Below are 19,024 nucleotides of genomic sequence, written 5' to 3' on the forward strand. Positions count from 1 at the left end.
AATGGAAAAAGGGTGCAGCAACCAGAGGCATCAGGCCAAATCCAACCCTCACTATATAAATGGGAAGTCTTCATTAGTTTCAGTAGGATTTAGATCTATCTTTTCTGTGGTCATTTTGAAAAGCAAAGCAAAGGGGTCTGGGGAAGGTTACTGGCAAGAGGCACTAACTGCAGAACAGTAACCACCAGCACTGAGAGCCATGGAAGAAGATGAGGAGGCTGGCTAGGAGACCTGGAGTTATTTCCAGGCTCTCGTGCAAGCCTCTTTGTTCCTTGGTCAGGAATGCATCAGGCAAGTCATACGCTGATGATGAAACCATAAAGGTGTATTTTTTTTGTTTTCAAAAACAATGTTCCTAACTTCCTCTAGATACATTAATATTAATACTACGTGGAAGGGTAAAATGAAAGATTTGTACTGTGCAGAAGCAAGAGAAGTTGGCAAAGCTCACAGCCAGCAGGAAGTCTGTTCAAAAGACTAATTAGAGCCAGAGAAACCCTCTAGCCCACCAGAGCCTTCCTTAAAAAGTATCTTTAGTAGTTTAGCAGAACTGCTAATGATTTAGTGCATGAGCTACAGAACTACTGCGATTAGTGGTTAGTGCTCTCATACTGACCGTGAATTGTTGTGAAGCTGATTTACATATAGCCTTATAAGAGAATGCTCATCAGCCACAGGACTGGCTGCATTTATACCCCCAAGTAACCTGAATGATTCAAACAATGAAAGCTTGTTAATACCCCAGAAAGTACACACAGAGACCAGCGTGTTCAGAGTGGGTTCATGACAATAAATGCAATTTGTAACTATTTAGAAAGAATACTGATGTGACAGCTGGTAGGATGCTTTATTTTTTGATTAAAAATGTGCACATTAAATCTTTAAGAGTAGAAAATAAAAATAATAAGCTGTCAAACACTTAAAAATCCTGCTAGATCGCTGAAACAAAAGTTACAATAGCTTTGAAGCAATTACACTGCTTGTATATTAACATATCAGGATACTGTTAACTAAAAAAGCCAGAACTGTCTGCTGTATCATGGACTCTTTTTGATGTGTAAGGATGTCACACTTATAAGGAAGTCTGGGTACCAATAGCTGTGGGATTTTTATTGTCTCCTTCCTTCAGGGCATTCTCTCTCCATCAAGGAGTTCTTCCTCTAGATGAAAGGAACTCTAATGGCTCAGGGATCATATAAGTTTAATCCTGATAGTTGAAGACAGACAGCTAAATTACTAAAGAACGTAAAATAATCAGGATTTCTTCACATGTAAAGAAAAACAAGTAGCACAGTAGATAGTGCTGTGATTATTACTGCAGGTCCCTGGCCTAAATGGCAAAGCATCCTACTTTTGTTGAATGAGCACAGGGACTTCTTGGTGATAAACAGAAGCAACAGCTACACTCTTAAAGAGCATTGCTCTTAATGACCTGCCATTGGGAGGCCACAAATAGATTATCCTGCCTTGCCCCGGCACATACAATTCCATATACTCCAACAATAGAAATGAGTATGCGTTTGCAGTCTCACTGTCTGTACAGGCAGCAGGATCATCTGGTCTCAGGGGCTGCTTTGGGGCTGGCTTTCCAAAAGCATCTCAGTCACACCCAGCAGCTACTTGCACTAAGATAACACTGACAGCTTACAGTTTATAGCTCCTGGTAGCAAAGTACATAAATCAAAGTAGTAGTAAACCATATTTACTCTGTCACTGCAGTGTGGTACACTGTGGATTTGGTTTTGGTGTTAAAAAATGTAGCCATGCATACTCAGAGATTATGTTTGGTTATCGAGGAACACTGAAGCATTGACACGTACATTAGGAACCAAGCACAAAAATGAACCCAAGGAAGACATATCACTTATCTTTCCCAGTAAAGCGGGAAGTTATTTTTCTGCCACTTTCTCATCTATGTGCATTGGGAGGCTTACATAGATTGGGTGAAACAACTAGCAAATGCTACACACATATAATGGAGCCAAAAGGTATACGCAGCTGCAAGCACCTTCTCTTTGGGATTAATGTTACTAACCACTCTCTTCTGGTTTGTTTGCTGAAGGTTCACCATATGCCAAGACTACTCTTTCTTGTAGCCTTTAATGAAAATCTGGATAGTTTAACAGGAGTAAGGACGTTTTGCTATGTCTTGCAAGTATGAGCACATTTTCTCTTTGTTCATATAGTTTCTTGCAGTATGATGCAGGCATTCCCAGAAGGCAATGGCAAGTCCCAGTTTCTATTCCCACAGTGCTGCTACAAAACGGCTTCTTACCAACAGCCCATTTTCAGGTTGCATGTGAACACATTTAGCAGGACATAATGGTTCAAATGAGAACCAAAGTTCTGTGCTCTGTTGTGAGGAGCTTGTGGTGCCCTAACTCTATCTCTCCATCCAGATATCTTGGTATCAGTCGAAAATAACCAAGGCATTTCTCTGCTCGTGTCTTAATTTTATTCTGGGTTTGTATTTTCTGGGGGAATTGAAAACTGAACCCTCCACCACTCTAATATAATGGTTTAACATAAATTTGGATAACAACTCACCTTCTGTTTGCAAAAGGACTTCCTGAGGGAACGGAGTGGGAGAAGAGTGTGTCATTCATGCTGGTTACAGGTCGAGGGGGCCTAGAAAGTGGCAAAATACCCAGTTGCATTAATTTTGCACAAAAGAAAACTAATCAGCAACAGTATTTCCAGAGAATTAAATGAGCTTGTTGTTAAAGTAATATTACTACTAGCATCTTCTGCTTTAAGTAGCAATAGTTCCATATCAAAGATGCTGTGTTTTTAACCAGAAGTTGATAAAAACACATTGCTACTTAGGCTGGAAAGAAATAATACTTTTGTGTGTGCTGAGGTGAGTCTTTAGCAACTTGCTTGATTTTCTTCTTGCTTTGGCAAAATAACAGCTATGCCATTTTTTTCTTTCCAGAGCCTGTAGTCTACAGTGCAGTTGTTGCTTTCAACCAGCTAGGCTGAGTGAGCACTGGCAGAAGGTTTGCTGTGGCAGCATGGAGGTCTGCAGGGGGTAACTGCCAATAAATTACACATCTTTTCATGAGGTTATCCCTGGCACTAAGCTCCATGCTACCATATTTACATAGTGACCCATAGCCCTCAGTGTCCCATAAAATACATGTAGAACTAAACTGATTTAACTGCAAAGCTTTTCAACTGGTACACCAAACCTCCAAATAAAAATTTAAAGTAAGTATCTAGTTTAAGAGGACCCATTAATAACAACGGTTTTATTATTACATTCTTTATTTCCTCCTCTCACTAAAAATGAAATGAGAAGGAATATTTCCTCTGCTTTTATTGTCTACCCTTAAAAAATATTTTGTGCATAGTTTTTTCTTCTGTATCCATTAAGGAGAAATGTCCCCTTTTTAATGGACTTCTTATGCAACGCTGGGCAAAAGATATAGACTCTCTGGAAAAACTAAAAAATAGTCATTAAAATCACGAGGTTTTCAATCATATATGAGTAGAACCTGAAGCCATATATAATTCAGACTTTAAATTGTCCAGATTTCAAATAGGTTAATATACCCTTTAAGGTCTGTGAAAAATCTGTCTTGCTTTCCGAATTCTGCAGATGTGCAAATAGAAATATAGTAGCCACCTGCAAAATACTCACTGGGCTCCAATTGTGCAAGACAACCGGTCATCGAAACCATTTGTAAGAAATGAAGAAAGCCAGTTCTGCACAGAAATGAACTATTACTGTATGTTCTCTTTCTTATTTTGTAACTGTTAGAGAACAAGAATAAATATGGGCTTTGACAAGTCCAAACTGATTTCTCAGCATGACAATACCACACTAATTTTAAGAAGTTTAAAAATGGGAACGGAAAGATGTAGGATTTGGCATGTTTTTTATTTATATGAAAATATAATTTTAGCTTAACCCTGCGTCTATAGACTCACACTCAAGTTCTGGTCAGTCATGAATTTGAGAAGCAGCACTTGTTGCTCTATGTACTTATGAAGAAGTGTTTAATATTATTTTTCATGTGCTCCATCAGAGGTAGGAAGAGCTTGGATGAGGCCATGATCAGAGCCAGTTCACTGGAAAGGTCCATTGTGATACCAGTCTTCAAATACAGAGATTTGGAAATAAACTTTGAGAGAATATTCAGAAACTAATTTTATTTAATGGGTAATCAACTGGTATTTTGTAGCCTGAGAATTGTAAACTGATAATTGATGCAGGAGAAACAGTTCACACCAACTACATTTGACTACTGCATTTTTCCTTTTCTCAATGTAATCACTGAACACATTCAAAAACTAATCTGGCACATGCTGGGCTTTCTGAAAGATGGGTCCAACCCTGGGCTGTGGTGTTCTCAACAGCAGAGGAGAGGGAAGGAGAGGTTGGTTATCAACAGTGTTCCAGAGAAGAAGGCAGGAAGAGTGCTCCCTTGTAGAGCTCTGCTTTGCCTTGTACCTAGTCTACCTCTGCTGACTGAGTAGGAAGTGGGTATCACAGAATCATCATCAAGGTTGGAAAAGACCTTGTAGATCATCCAGTCCAACCATTGACTGGGTATGTGGCACCCATGGACTTCAGCAGATCACCACATACACACTTCAGGTTAATGTCTTCTCTAATCTTCATCTCAAAACAGGGGTGGAAGAGAAAGTTTCTAGCCGCCAAAAGAGCTCTTCCCTTTCACTCTCTCTGTATTCAAAGACAATTATTTATTTGGCTCTGGACTCCGATAAAAAGTTAAGGGTTGGTAATGATGAGATTACTGCATTTTTTCCAAGCTTCTTCCTCCAGTAAGTGTATTAAAGAAGAAAAATACTCACCAAGTATCTCTTTTGCAGCCAAAATGAAATGGAAAAGAGATCATTAATTAAATTGTCAGTTTATTATGCATGTGGTTTAAGTAGTGCATTGGACACACTCCATTCTTATGACCCTGATTCTGCAAAAAGCATGAGAGTCTATATGCTTAAAAGGTCATTGATCTGTTTACATATACAGAGTTACTCTTGTGTACAAATGTCTATGAACTCCAAGACTTTGCTAAGGTTTTGTGATTAGCATTAGTTTGTCAATTCTTATGTGAAAAAAGCTGTATTAAACTAATCTGAGCTTTCCCAAGGCAAGTTTCTTAAAGGCTGTCATATTCCTCAAGTTAGAGCTTGGATATCAAATGGATGTTCAAACACACATATACAGTTGTGTGATAAGACAAGAACAGCAGACTTCATGGTAAAGCAAAGGAAAACTCTTGACTATAAATGTGTACCCTTCTGAGGTTATTTCTAAACTTCTGGAAGTGAGTGATCAAGCTTTCTTATAAAAGTGAGCTGATGATACTCAAACAACTTTCCTCAAGGATGTAGAAAACAATACTATTGAAATATGCTATGTAATAAATGCATGTTACGGCATAACACATATCCACAGTAAGAAATCAGATTAAATAAGAGGAGTTTTCCAAGTGTTCCATGCTGGTCTAACCTCTTCACACTGATGTCAAAAATAATACTCCCACAGGCTTAGATGGAAACAAAGTCAGGCCAGTGAAGGATGCATTTGAAAAATACCTCCATGATGCACTGGCCATGCCATTTATAATCTCTGTAGTCTGGTGTTTCTTTTTTGTTGCCAGTCTTATGTATAGAAAGGAAAAATGACCCCTCCATCAGTGGGAGAGTTCCTCCATCAGGTTAATGATGCCTTGATAGCTGCTTCTCTAGATGAGCCTTAGATGTGCTTTACTTAATTGAAAATTTTGTGTGGCACCACTAAAACAAAAAAAACCCATGCAGTCTTTCTGTCTGGTACCACCCAAAGGTGGAATAACAGGAAAAAGCAAAGGCTGTCTAGTAATGCAGAGAGTACTTGTCCCCACTTAAGATAGAAGCTAAGGAAAGGATACTGTTTTGTTGCCAAAATTCTTCCATTTAATGCACACATAAAACTCTGTTTGCCTGGATTCCTGCCCAGAGCTGTTTCTCTCAACTTCCATTATGTTTAAAAATAAAAATCACATCAGTGAGAAGATATTCTCAATGAGGCACTGTAGCATATCTCTCCTCTCAGTTAATTTATGTGAGTTATGCTGTAGATCATGCTACCTCCACAACTTACAGGTTTTTCACTCATGTATCATGATAGCCAATATATATTGCCATTATATTGCCTTCAGTCTACGAATAAAGAGAAACTCTATCATAAAACAAAATAGATGGTGGTTTGTTCTCACATCCAATCACTCTAAATTATGTCTGGATAGTTAGGAAGAAGGGAAGGTGTTAATTTCACAGCAAAGATTTGGAACAGATCCTACTCAATTATGGTACCTTTACCCTGCCTTGCCTAAATGCATTTAATCTACTAACTGTAGCCCAGTTTTCACTACTCATGATCTTCTGACATATTCCCAGGCCTTTGAAGGCCCCAGCCAACAGGGAACAGAGGCTTGCTTCCCTTTCAGTTTCATGCTCCCTGTCTCTTCGCAATTCTCTTAAGGATAGCCAAAATCTGCCCCATGAAATGATTGCTTGCCAGAAGAGCCAGGCTTTTATACCACACAGCAGTGGGGTAGCTCAGCAGATCCAACTCCAGGTGACTTCTTCCAAAGAACGTCTTCCCATTGCACCTCCATAAAGAGGTGCAGGGGTTTTAACTGACAGTTGAGTGTAACAGGGATTTGGCATTACGTATCTGTCAGAGGCACCATGTGTCTGAAAAGCAGAGCACTCTTTTACGTATTGAGAAAGTTCTGCTACAACCACACAAGGAGGACCATCAGCGTGATTTAGCCTTAAAATGTCAGGTAGGTTAGGTGAACTTTCCAGGTGTCGCACAGCCCACAGCCCTTAAAGATGCTACATACAAACACTCAGTACTGACAAAAGTAAGAAGGTATAATAAATACAGACTGGAATAGTTCCAGCAGCCAGAAATACAGATATGCAGCATGCAAATACAATTTTAATGGCTGCTGCCTGAAATGCTTCAGTCAGACCCCCGAATGAGAGAAATACTTTAAAGACAGCATTTTTGAATAATTTTTCCAAATTAATGTCTTTATAACTTTCTTCCAACCAACGTCTTCATTTGTCCTGAATTCTATGGAAAATTTAACTTTTTTTTTTTTTAAGGACCCAGGAAACAAAGGTAAAACAAACAGATGAGAAAATCTGAGCAACTGCCACTATGGGCAGCGAATGCAGTTTAGAAAAAAAAATTCCCAAGTGATAATTTCCCAACCCTGCACAAACGCATTTTCTTTCCGCTTTGAGCTTCTTGACTCCTGCACAGAAAAGGTAGTGACACAAACTACTGTATCAAAAAATAATTTTGCTTTCCCAAAGCATCAAAACATAAAGATAAAAGAGTCCCTTCAAGTGACTTGGCAATTAAAGACACGCTTCTTATGCAGACTCATATAACTCTTCAGGGGTGGGCGAAGCCACAGCTCCATTAAAGTCAGTGAGAACTCTGACACTGATTTCAAAAAAAGTGGTCAGACTTCACTTTTCTCTGGCACCTCATGTCAAGACATACCTATGATACACCGAAGCTGAGAATTTCTAGACAACAAAACTGATGTTCTTTGCATGAATACATCCCAAAGCGCTGAAACTCTATGAAATTGCATGAATATCTCTCGGGGAGAATGGGGGCATATCAACATTGTGTCCCAGTATTTGGTTATATGTACATATCCCACTGACTTTTCAAGTGAAGTCACACCAGAAGAACATTTTTAATACTAAATATCCCTATCAGCAAATTTGCACTTGTGATTCATTGAGCTCAACATGCCCCAGCTAACTCCTACTTTGTTCAGAGCTATAGTACCTACACTTGGTGTGAGCAACTCTTACAACAAAGCTTACTTTCTCTACAGCACACAGATACTTACACAATATGAGCCAGGTTTAGAGGTTTTTCAGGCTGGTCAGGGAACATTGGGTGCAAAGGTTCACGGCTGGAAGCACAGCTTAAAGACTTGCTAAGTGCATTAGTTAGCTTCTTAGCAGGTGATTTCTGGGAGGAACAAGGAAGGTAGAGGTAATCTGGACAAGTAAGGTGCATACTGTTTCTGCTATAGGAAGCACAAAACAACAGGAGGCTCTAGGACTTGCACACCTATCAACTGACATCCCCCTTGCCTCCCTCCCACTCCAAGAGTCTGGTAAGGCATAGACTGCTCAGTTTGGAGGAAAGATTACTCTTACCTTCAGGGGCCTTCAGAATAATGGGCTTGGGGGGTATATCTATATGGACAGACGCAATTGCCATGGCTTTTTTGCAATGCTGCACTCAGGTAGTACTGAATGAAGGACAGCACAAAGTTAAGCGTCACCTGGACGGGAGCTGGCTCTATCTTGGAAGTGCAAGCAAAACAAACCCGTGTACGCCTGCCCCTATAGATACAATGTATGGGACACCGTCTCCTTCCTCACTGTGGGCCAGGACAAGGCTGCCATATTCTTTCTCCTCACTTGTATTTCCCTCCTCAGCTCCAGCACCCTGTACTGTTTAGCTGCTGTTATAAAGCTCCTCTTTCACCTCCCACGGCCGCTGCAGCACCTGCCACACTGGGGAATGGGAAATCTGAGACATGTGCATGGCAGGAATTGCCCCGCCATGGTGACAGTGCACCAGAAGAGGCTGACCTATTGTCACCGTCACCAAAAGATGGGGAGGCTCTGCACAAGAAGCATGCTTTTCACCCTGAAATTCCATCAGCAAGTCTAAAAAAACCTCCCAGTATTTTCTGCTTTCTAGTTTTGTTCGGACACTCTTTGCAGCTGAACGCTTTTCTAAGGAAGGGCTCAGAGACCTAAGGACGTCTTTTAGGTTGTGTGAGAGATTCTCAGGGAATCCAACCCACCTCTCTGTGATTCAGCTTCTCTGCCAGTAAAGCAGGGGTGGTGGTCCTCACACTGTGCCCTCCCTCCAAAATACAGCTCTACATGCTGAAATTTAAAAATCTTTTTGGAACTTAACAGGAGTGGAATTGCATTTGTGCACACACATCCTGCATTGACTTATGACTGTAATCAAGATAATGAAATATTTCTATTACAGAAATCCAACGTAAATATGTAAAATTCAGGCTTTTTCTCTTTCATTATAAATGTGATTTCACTATGAATTGTGTTCCAGTGCACCCATGAACACCTTTAATCTGCATGTGGAGCTCAATATGGATGCCTTACAGAGAATACTAACTAGGTTTGAACAAATGCTAAAGAACGCTACAGAAAGGCAATTTCAAACTTGAAGCAAAACATTTGTTTCTGACAAGGAAACATTTGAAACCACTAGGCATGTAGTCACATTTTTGTCTTCCGCTGAGCAGAAATCTTAAGTTTTCCAATTACTTCCTACCTATAATTACAGCTCCCTGGTTACAGTGAAAAATGATTTTATAGCACAAATTGCTGTTAGGAATGGAGTCAGAGCTATGTAGTGGGCACTCTTCTATTCAGAGTCTAAACTCAAGCCATTCGTGTCTATGCAACAAGCAGCAATTAGGACCCACAAAAACAGTGGGATACAGTGCAGGGCTGTGTGACTGGCATACAGAGCAAACCATGTCAAATTTAACCCTTGCCTGCTCCATCAAAACATGCATTTTAAGTGTTAAGCTTCAGAACTTCGTTAAAAAATATACATAAAGCGCTGTACAAATGTGAGCTGTTGCTATATGCATAATTTTCTGGGTTTTTTGGTAATAATATACTTTTTTGCAATATTTGAGATTAGTCAGGATTTTCTGCCGGTCTCTGGATTTGAACCCTGAAGGACTGGGATGCTTCACAATCAAGCTTTGCTCCAGTCCGCAGAGAGCTTAGCTCCCAGGTCTGATGCCCTTCAGAGAAGATTAATGTAGCTCTTGATACTTTTCTTTCAGCTTACAGAAAGCATTGAATTATTTCGTTTAACAACAAAAAGATTCAAGTGTGTTTTTCTCTACAGTAAACACTACTGTGGATCTAAGCCTGTGACCACACTCAAATCTACCGTGCCAGGACTATCTGAAATGCTACACATATGCTGCAGCCACTAGTCTGAAAATACTGATGAATGAGCATTAAGTATTCATCATTTCATTTACACGTAGCCAAACAAAGCAAGCCAATGATGATTTTACCATGAGTCCTGTGGGAACAGGAGAAACTGCTGTGAGCCTGGTGCCCTGCTGCCAGCCCCTCCTGCCCTGCCCTCCCCGCGGCACGCACCGCCACAGGCGCCCCAGATCCTCACCCAGAAAAGACCATTCCCACCTCCGTACTCTCCTGACAGCTCCCAAGGCCGAAGCCTCCCTGACGGGGTCGCCAATCCGAACCAGCAGCCTGGCTCCTGGCCTCCCTGTGCCAGACAGCTGCCCGGAGATGAAGCCGGGGGCTTCTCCGCTGGCTGGAGGGCTAAGCAGTCTGCAGCAAGGCGCGAGTCTTCCCTTACCCATGACGTGTACTCTTTCATTTGGTGCTGGTTGCTGTGGGAACCGCTGGCATGGCCCCTCCAGAAGCAGTCCTGACAGAGCTGGTAATTGTGACACTGCTGGCAGCGGTAGCGAAACCCCATCATGCTCTCGCTGTGGCAGTAGGAACACTCGACAGGATGGAAGACTGCACAGGAGAGAAAAACGCTGAGCCATAAACTAAAGCAGAGAAGCCCCCAGCAAAAGTTTACAAAGCCCCAAACTGAAGACCGAATCCCTTCTTTGTTTCTAGCAATCTGCAGCATCGGATGCTGCCTACAGCTCTGACCCGTGAAAACTCAAGTAGCCTCTCAGCAACCTGTGCTGATCCACAGGCAATGCTTCCTACACGGGGCACCAAATTCTTCATCACTTCTGAGCTGATTCCTGCACCTCCTGCTTGCCGCAGTGAAAAGTGTGTTCAGTGTCTAACAAAATATATGGTAGAGGAAATTCGTAAGTGGGAAAATCCACTGCATCCTTCAGCTGCGTTACTGTGAGGGTGGTGAGACACTGGCACAGGTTGCCCAGAGAAGCTGTGGCTGCCCCCTCCCTGGCAGTGTTCAAGGCCAGGCTGGATGGGGCTTTGAGCAACCTGATCTAGTGAAGGGTGTCCCTGTCCACGGCAGGGGGGTTGGAACTAGATGATCTTTAAGGTCCCCCCCAACTCAACCCACTCTATGATTCTATTCTATAATACCAGGGGAAGCTGAAAGTTTTGCTGTGCTGTGAGGATCTAAAGTGATGAGTCTTGGACATAAAGACAAACTCAGCTGTCTGATTATTGGAAGCACAAAAGTGTACTTAGGCATGCTGTCTCTTCATTACTGCTGTCTCAACTGTCCAACTGGCATCATTTAGGTACCTATATATGGAGTTGAACACTTTGAATCTGGCTTTGGATGCCCAGTTTTGGAAAGCTGGCCATCGAAGGGACCTGTGTGGTTCTGTTCTCCGTTCCACTCAGAAGCAGATAGTAACAAGGATGTGAGTCACTGAGCAAGCTAAGGCTCTAACTGAGATTCTGAAGCCCCTTCCTGGCAATAGCGCTATTTCTGTTCCTCTCTCCTTGCTACAGCATGCACCCAATTTACCATGGGGTACTAAACAGCTCCTTGTTCCCAGGCACCTTCTGCTTTTCAGTTGTGAGGTTCAGGCTGGGAGGATTCGGATCAGTGCTGAGTGTGTCGGGGTTTAATACTCTGCCAGAATTTCACAGCAAGAAGGGTTAGTGCTCTAGGCTGGGAGAGTGCAAAGCTGGTAAGGGACAGAGATGGATGACAAGAGCTTGAGGAAGGTGGGGTAGATAGGTAGCTCTGTAGCCAAGAAGGATTTTGGAACTTCACCTTACGCACCTCGGTGCCTTTCAATGGAAGAGACATTTATTTAGTACAAGAACACGTATGACTTCCTCCTTCTCCTTTTATCACCAAAAAATGGCTGCACACTGCCCCTTCCACCAGCCCCCTTTTTTTGATGGAAAATAGTATAAATATTTCTATTGCCTAGCAGGATGAGTATGTATGATCTTATCTTCCTCCTGCCACCCTCCCCTGGCTTCTTTTACCCCACAGCATCCCAAAGCTTCAGTTATGCTAGAGATAAACCTTCAAGGGAGCAACAACACAAGAATACTCAATAAGCCCCTTACACAACAACCTCTAAGACAAAATACTGGGCTGTAAAATTGTTTACAAAAGATCTATTTATCTTATAAATTAATATTTTAAAATTTTTGTAAAAACTTCCTCCATTTTTAACTCTTCCTTTTCCTAGATTTAAAGTGTTGGATTAATAACTGTCAGTATCACTGCCTCCTGATGATCATGAGCAAGAAATGCCACATTACAAACAAGTACACCTAGATCATAAGACAGTAAAAAGGCATTTCTTGTCTCATGTTTTTTTTCTACTTAATACTAACAGTGCTAGTCCTTCTGGACAGCAGAAGCCAGCTGCATTGGAGCTGGGGAACTCCTCCAGAACTACATGAGGAAATGGACAGAGTTTGTGGGCTGCAATTTAGTGGTGTACACAGTGAGATGAAATGCACGAGCTTTCTAGCTCTGCCCCTGCACTTTCTGCGTGGCCAGCACCTTCTACCTTCATATACTGTTTCTGTAGAAGATCTGGTACATCTGTGAGTCTGTGAACTTTTCCCCAGGTGTTCAGTAAGTTGGAAGGCTGAGGAAGATGTTACTATCCAGGGACATGCAACATACACTGTGCAATAATCAAAAGAATTGATCTTCATGGTCCCTTCCTGTCTTAAAATGTGATCTACTCATTTTGGGGAAAAAGAACCCTTGAGGAGAAAAAGGCATCTCACAGTTAAATCCTCATCTTCCACACAAACAAAGGATAAGGATGAATCTGGAACTTCCTTTTCAGAGTATATTGCCTGGCAGTGTAGGTTTAGGAGATTCTTCATAAGGATCTTTTGGCCGGTATTTTGCACTGCACTGGACATCTCCTGCCAAGAATGCTGCATGAACGGAAAATGCCAAGCTGTTCCTTCTCTGCTGCCATATGTCATAGCTAATAAAAGTTGTGGCCTTGATAGTTTACCAAATAGAAGTGTGTGAATGGACCAAGTCCTGTTGCTCTTTGCTTATCCAGAGCACAGGAGGAGAGGAGATGATCAGGATAATATCCTGAGCATAGCAAAAATTAAGCCACATTCCTGGCCAAATGACCAACAGCATTCTTTAAATATTTTACCAGTGACTGTAAAAATAACACACGGAATCAACAAAGGCAGTACACAAAGGCAGTACAGTAGCTCCTACAAAACCATTTTTTTACTTTTGTAACTGCCTTTTGGCAGAAGCTCTTACTTACCATTTTCAACATTTGCCAGTCGATGCAGAAGTGGTAACCACACCAGACACTGTGGCGGGGGATCAGACATGAGAGTATCCAAGAAAGTGTTTAATGTGACTTTTTTCTGCTCAAACAAGCAAACAAACATGCACAAAGAATCAGTAGTTAGACATATCAAAATGGTTTTATCCTGTCCTTACAGAAATGTTTGGGAGCAAGTTCCAGACACTGTTTCCTTGTAGCCCTGGTTTACTAAAAAGAACAAGTGATACTAGCAAAGCCTTTCCAGATTATTTTTAGTAGTTCCAATGTATACTACTGATGACTAGCAGTCCTTTTCACAAGGCTGGGTTAGAGACACCTAGCTCCCACTCACTTCAAGACTCTCTTCTAAAAGTCATTGCCTGAAGATGCTTTGTGAATAAGGTTGGCATTCAACTCTTCATGTTTTCATGTGTTTTGAGTACCCTATAACGAGTACAAGTGCATGCAGGGTATCACTATGCATTACCAATTTTCACATGAAAACTCACTGCAAAGAATGACTGATGGTACTCCAACAAAGAAAATGAAAGAAAATAACAAGGGAGTATAATTTCAAAACATATATAAGGTAAGGACAGACTATCACAGGCAATTGTGCTACTATAATTTAAGAAACTATATTAGTCTGTTGAGTGATGGTAACTAATTATGGGTGAGCTCTGATTGTGGGATGTTGTGTTTGCATACACTCGAGGACTACAACTGTTCCTAAACTCTCCACACCTGTAAGCTCTTAAAGATCTATTCCTCTTTATCTTTCAAAGCAATTTAAACTCGAAAATATCCCTGTTTATTTAAAAAATGTAATCTAGGGCATTACATTTATTAGGTGTCTGGAAAAAGTCCTCACAAATCCTAGTTCATTTGTTCTTTCAGACATGTAGGTGATATTTCAGCCTGACATATCTCCATCATAAATACATGCTCTTTCCTATGTAATATACTGGATACCTAAGTGAGTACTAAAGTACACACCTACTGGGTGGTCAAGGACAGACAGACCTTAAGAAATCAGCAACTAAGCCCTCCTTTAAAATAAAATTAAGATGCAAAAATATTGAGCCCTGTTGAGACTGGGTACAGATATAATTTGTAGACATACATATTTAAGTAGCATCCCCATATCCAAAGGGATTGCTAAATTTTCATATCTGATTGCATAAGCTACTGCTTTAACTTGCTAAAGAACTGTGGTTACCCCATGAGGAAGCAAAACAGCAGCTATGCAGTGACATGTATCATCTCTGTGTGTTGTGGAATGCTTTTAAAAGCTGAGATTTCCAGATGGAGAGTCTGTGCTGCATTTATATACAACTGCCATCAGATGTGAAGAAAATCATTATTTCTGTTATACACTGAGTGATCAGTGGAAAACATCGCACTCTGTAACAGTCTCAGGGCTGAAATATTGCAAGATATTGGGAAATCTATAAAGATATTTGTCCCTAGGAGAAGAGAAAATACTTCAGGCTAGTTGGGAAAATGGTCTTGGTTCTTTAATGAACAGAAACAGCCAGAATGTGAGCTCTAAATCTCACTGAAATACTATCTTTTCCCACAATACCTACACTATGGAAGTCCAATCAAACAACTACCACCTGCTTGTTTTATGAATGATCTTTCCACCCATGGAGAGTGGATAACCACTTCTCAAAAAGGCATCCTATGTTATAAGCATCAGATCACAGAAAACAATCTTTCTTCTGGAGATCTGCTGTGGATGTTTGGCCTGGCTTTGCTGACCAATGTCACCAGCAAATGTCTGTGCTGTCTGCAGCAGAAATGAGAGCAGGAGAAAAGAAAGGTCCTCCAGTGCCCCATACTGCAGAGCTGAGTAGGCTTAAGTCTTCCCTCTGCTCTTGAAGGCAGATAAGCTGGCAGCCGGTCTAAAGAAGCAAATGGATGGGGAGACGAGAACAACTCTTCCACAATGTAGTAGGCTTTTGAATGCAGCTATAATTTAAAACCTGATTTGCACCAAATAAAGCAACTTAGCTTCACTGGCAGCTTTATGGCTGAACTACTCTGGTGGTCACTGATTTTATGGATTAGAGAGAGCAGTGTCCCTTAAAAGGACACCAGCAGAGCAATTTCCATACATTTTAAAAGGCATATTTTTCTCCTGCATTTTTGTTTCATCTGCTGGGAAAGTTGAAACTGAAAGCTGTTTTCTAAATATATGATACATGCAGATGGCGTCTAGGTTTGTGGAATAACACTTAGCCAAGTGCTAAGAAAATGAAGTTAGTGTCTATCCTTTTAGTTTGGGATAAAAAAAGAGAAATAAAAAGTGTTTTTTATAATAGCAACACTTTTAAAAGTATAACGTCATATGAATCCTACCTATGGTGGTGATAAAACTCCTTTTTGAGCCAGAGCTTTGTATTCTGAAATATTAAGTCACTCGCTCTGGTATTTCTGTTCCATAAATTTGCTGATGAGGAAACACTGTTGTTTCTATTTGAATAGCCATTCAATCTAGCAGTGGTTCACAGACAGAGGAAAATACATGGTTTGATCAAATAAACCAGTACAATGGGGAATAATAAAAACATTTCTGCAATAGGAAAAATCCTTTCAGATGCAAACCGAAATGGATTTGACACCATGAGCAGAAGATCATTCCCAGAATTTTTTTTGTTTCTTGAAATTGATGAATCTATGTATCAGGGGGCTGAAAGGCTTCTGGTAAGCAAAAGTCATCCAGACTGAGAACAACAGCAAGAGTGCCAAATTTATCCCAAGGCATCAACTTCTGATAATGCTAAGTGCAATATGAGAGAGTGAAAGAACGATCTACGGTGTGACTAAGACTGTAAATATCATTTATCACAGTGTCATAAGGGTATGTTGTTTTGAGTCTTGTTTCAAAACTCTGGTTCATCCCTAGTGAGGACATAATGAGAATTACATAAACTGAGTTTAAGTGAAATATTAGACTAGATTTACAAGAGTACTTGGCTGCCTACAGATGCAAAACAACAGTTTTGTAAATCTGCTGTGTACCTACATCAGTCAGAGAACTAATTCTCATTAGCTTTAAGTGGAGATTGTGAACTAAACCATCTAATGCCTGTTTGGAGACTGTTTCTTAAGGTACCTTATCACATTTGGTCCCCTCATTTGAATGCAATGCCAATGAAAGTGCAATTTCTGATGGCTGCTCAGATTGAAAATGAGGCCTGAATGACATTTTTTCAAGGAAAGAAATTGCTTTTTCATCTAATAGTAGCATGTCCAACATACAAAGCTTGAATGCCCTGTTGCCATGCAAGAGCACTTTTTTATTATTTGAATACAAAACTAGTAGAAGTCACTTCACTATGTAAATTCTTCAACATAAGATGAAGTGCTATCTTAAGTCTCCCTCTGTGAAACAAGACTAGTTTCACATATGCAAATATTGCCATTTAAAATGATTTGGAAGATGATTCAATAAATGAATTTCAACAATGTCTTTCCGTTGACTGGAGTGCCTATTGATTAGTGATGAAACTGAGAGAAAACAAAAAGTGAGACCCTATTTTACACGAAAATGACACTATTCCTGCTCCATTCAATTTATTTGTTCAACAGTATTCAGTTAGTGAATGGAAGGATAAAGAGAAAGAAAATACCACTTTATTTGTAACTGTTCTCCAGTTTCAGCACCTTCCCTTACTTTATAGTTATGGAATTATACAGTGTGACATATGGGAAGAGCTAGAGGAATTATCTCTTTCTCCATTACAGAAGTGGAAAACCAGCCCCAATTATGGGATCTTTTAAAGTGCAAGCTTTTAGCTGCAGTCAGTGCACTGTACTCGGTGCACCTACAGAGTCTGGCGAGTTGTGGAAAAATCTCATCAATACATTGCTTTCCTGACCCTCTCATTGATCTCATCTCTAAGAGATGAGGGATTTTCTAATACCTACTGACTCCCATTTTCAATAAAGGTTTAAGGTAATTTTCTTCTCACTCATAAACTTCTGTGTGTACACCATCATCTGGAAAACATATAGTTTGATTTTTTGGCAGGAGCTGAGCTTTGTATGGAGAAGTTAGTCTCATACATGCTTATAGCAAAGCCAACTAACTGGAGTGGAGGATTGTATGTCTTGGGGTATTTATATCACCTAAATATAAGTATCTAACTTAGGTGCTTAAATTAGGAAGTTAGGGTCCTCATGCTCCCTAATTCAGTAAGTTAAGATCCTGCTCTGAATCCATTTTTGACTAAGCTTCTCTATCCTCCGTGGCTTTATGGGGAACCTATAGAGACTAGCTAACCTACATGCCAGCAATTAGTGAAGTGGACCTCCCCTCCACCCAGCCATGTGTTTCCTGGGTGAATATGCACATATCTGTAAGAAAGGAAGAAAGTCTTGGCCTGCTAAGGGGTAGTGAGAACCTGTGTTCTTGGATGCTCACTCTTCATTTACCTGTTGTGAGAAACAGGATTTTGCTGATTGCTCAGTATAACCAAATGAAGGCCCTTCAAAAACAGCCGTGGGCAGCTTGAGAACTTCCCGCAGAAACATGTCATATCTGCCATAAACCATCACTCCACTGGAGTCGGAAATCATTGAGAAAATATCTGAGGGGGAGAAAAGACAAGAAAAGGAAACGGCAGTTTCAGTGAGAGCTACAAATTTGCTCTGAATTAAGATCATCTGATTTGAAACAGAAGTGCTAACCAACATGTTATGCTTATGGAACCCTCCACTATTATGGCATCTTTAATTATAACCCACCTCAATAGAAAACAAAAATAATGATTTACATATAAAAAAGAAGCAGATTTTTATATTAAAATATTCCTGCTTTTTTTCACTGTGTGTGGTCATTTTTTTAAGCACAGTCTGATGCATGGCATGAGGCAGTAATTTAATTAGATAAGAAGGATCTAATTTGACAAGCTACGCAACATCAGCTTTTTGCCTACTGCCAGTTTACCATGTCAAATCTAAATCTCAACAATGAGCTCATTAAGTCAGTTGTTATTGTTTTGGACACACAAAGCACTGACGCTCTTTCAAATGCATTACTTTTGACTCTTCTCTGTTTTTTGCTTTTTTGTTCATGTATAAAAATATCAGTTTTATTATTGCAGAGATGTATATTTATCAGCCTTTAATTTTCCCCTTGTTTAAAATTATCCTAAGCTTATCAGGGGATCACAGACTAAGGAACATTTGTAATTTTTCAGGGTGTCATGTCAGCTGCTTCATTTCCAGGAACCTGAAGGGCAGTTCTGACAATAGGACCCTGGGACTGCTGACCCGAAACATGAGCATCATACTCCAGCCTTCCGCTGGATCAACCCTGCTCCTCTTCTTTAAGCAGCCTAGGGAACAAAGCGTTCAATTTATAATTTATAATTTAAGTTCAATCTGCATTTGAGTTTCTACACAGAAATAATATATTTAAAAATGCCATCAAATCTGGAAGACTAAATTAGCACCTGGGATTTCTACTTGTCTACTCCAATCCACAACAATTTGCAAACTCAATTTTCTTTGGCAGTGGTAGAAGACTCAGAGGAAACTGAAAGCTGACATTAATCCTTTTGTCAAAAAGTCTGGAAAATGGTGTTCTGGACCTGAGCTACAGGTATCACAGCACTAAACAGAAAGTCTCTCATTGCAGCTACAAGTAAACTATGCCTTGGCTATTGGGGAACTGGGAATAAATACTGTGAAATGAG

At 40.4% G+C, this 19,024-nt stretch overlaps 1 protein-coding gene across 9 annotated transcripts in view; it reads right to left on the minus strand.

Annotated features, from left to right (window-relative positions):
- The window catches only part of DTNA (dystrobrevin alpha), a 188,962-nt gene that overhangs the window by 43,456 nt on the left and 126,482 nt on the right, over window positions 1-19,024 (minus strand). For 5 of the 9 annotated variants that reach the window (XM_074899003.1, XM_074899002.1, XM_074899000.1 and 2 more), the window contains exons 6-10: window positions 17,760-17,914; window positions 13,311-13,416; window positions 10,451-10,617; window positions 7,899-8,023; window positions 2,548-2,628 (exon numbers count right to left, since the gene is read on the minus strand). In XM_074899003.1, coding sequence (XP_074755104.1) covers window positions 2,548-2,628; window positions 7,899-8,023; window positions 10,451-10,617; window positions 13,311-13,416; window positions 17,760-17,914 — 634 coding nt within the window. Of the gene's footprint in view, window positions 1-616; window positions 707-2,547; window positions 2,629-4,821; window positions 4,831-7,898; window positions 8,024-10,450; window positions 10,618-13,310; window positions 13,417-17,759; window positions 17,915-19,024 lie in introns of all 9 variants that reach the window. The other 4 variants (XM_074899006.1, XM_074899007.1, XM_074898999.1 and 1 more) reach the window with 2 other exon arrangements.

Source organism: Athene noctua, chromosome 2, assembly GCF_965140245.1.
Source record: "Athene noctua chromosome 2, bAthNoc1.hap1.1, whole genome shotgun sequence".
NCBI classification, from domain to species: Eukaryota; Metazoa; Chordata; class Aves; order Strigiformes; family Strigidae; genus Athene; species Athene noctua.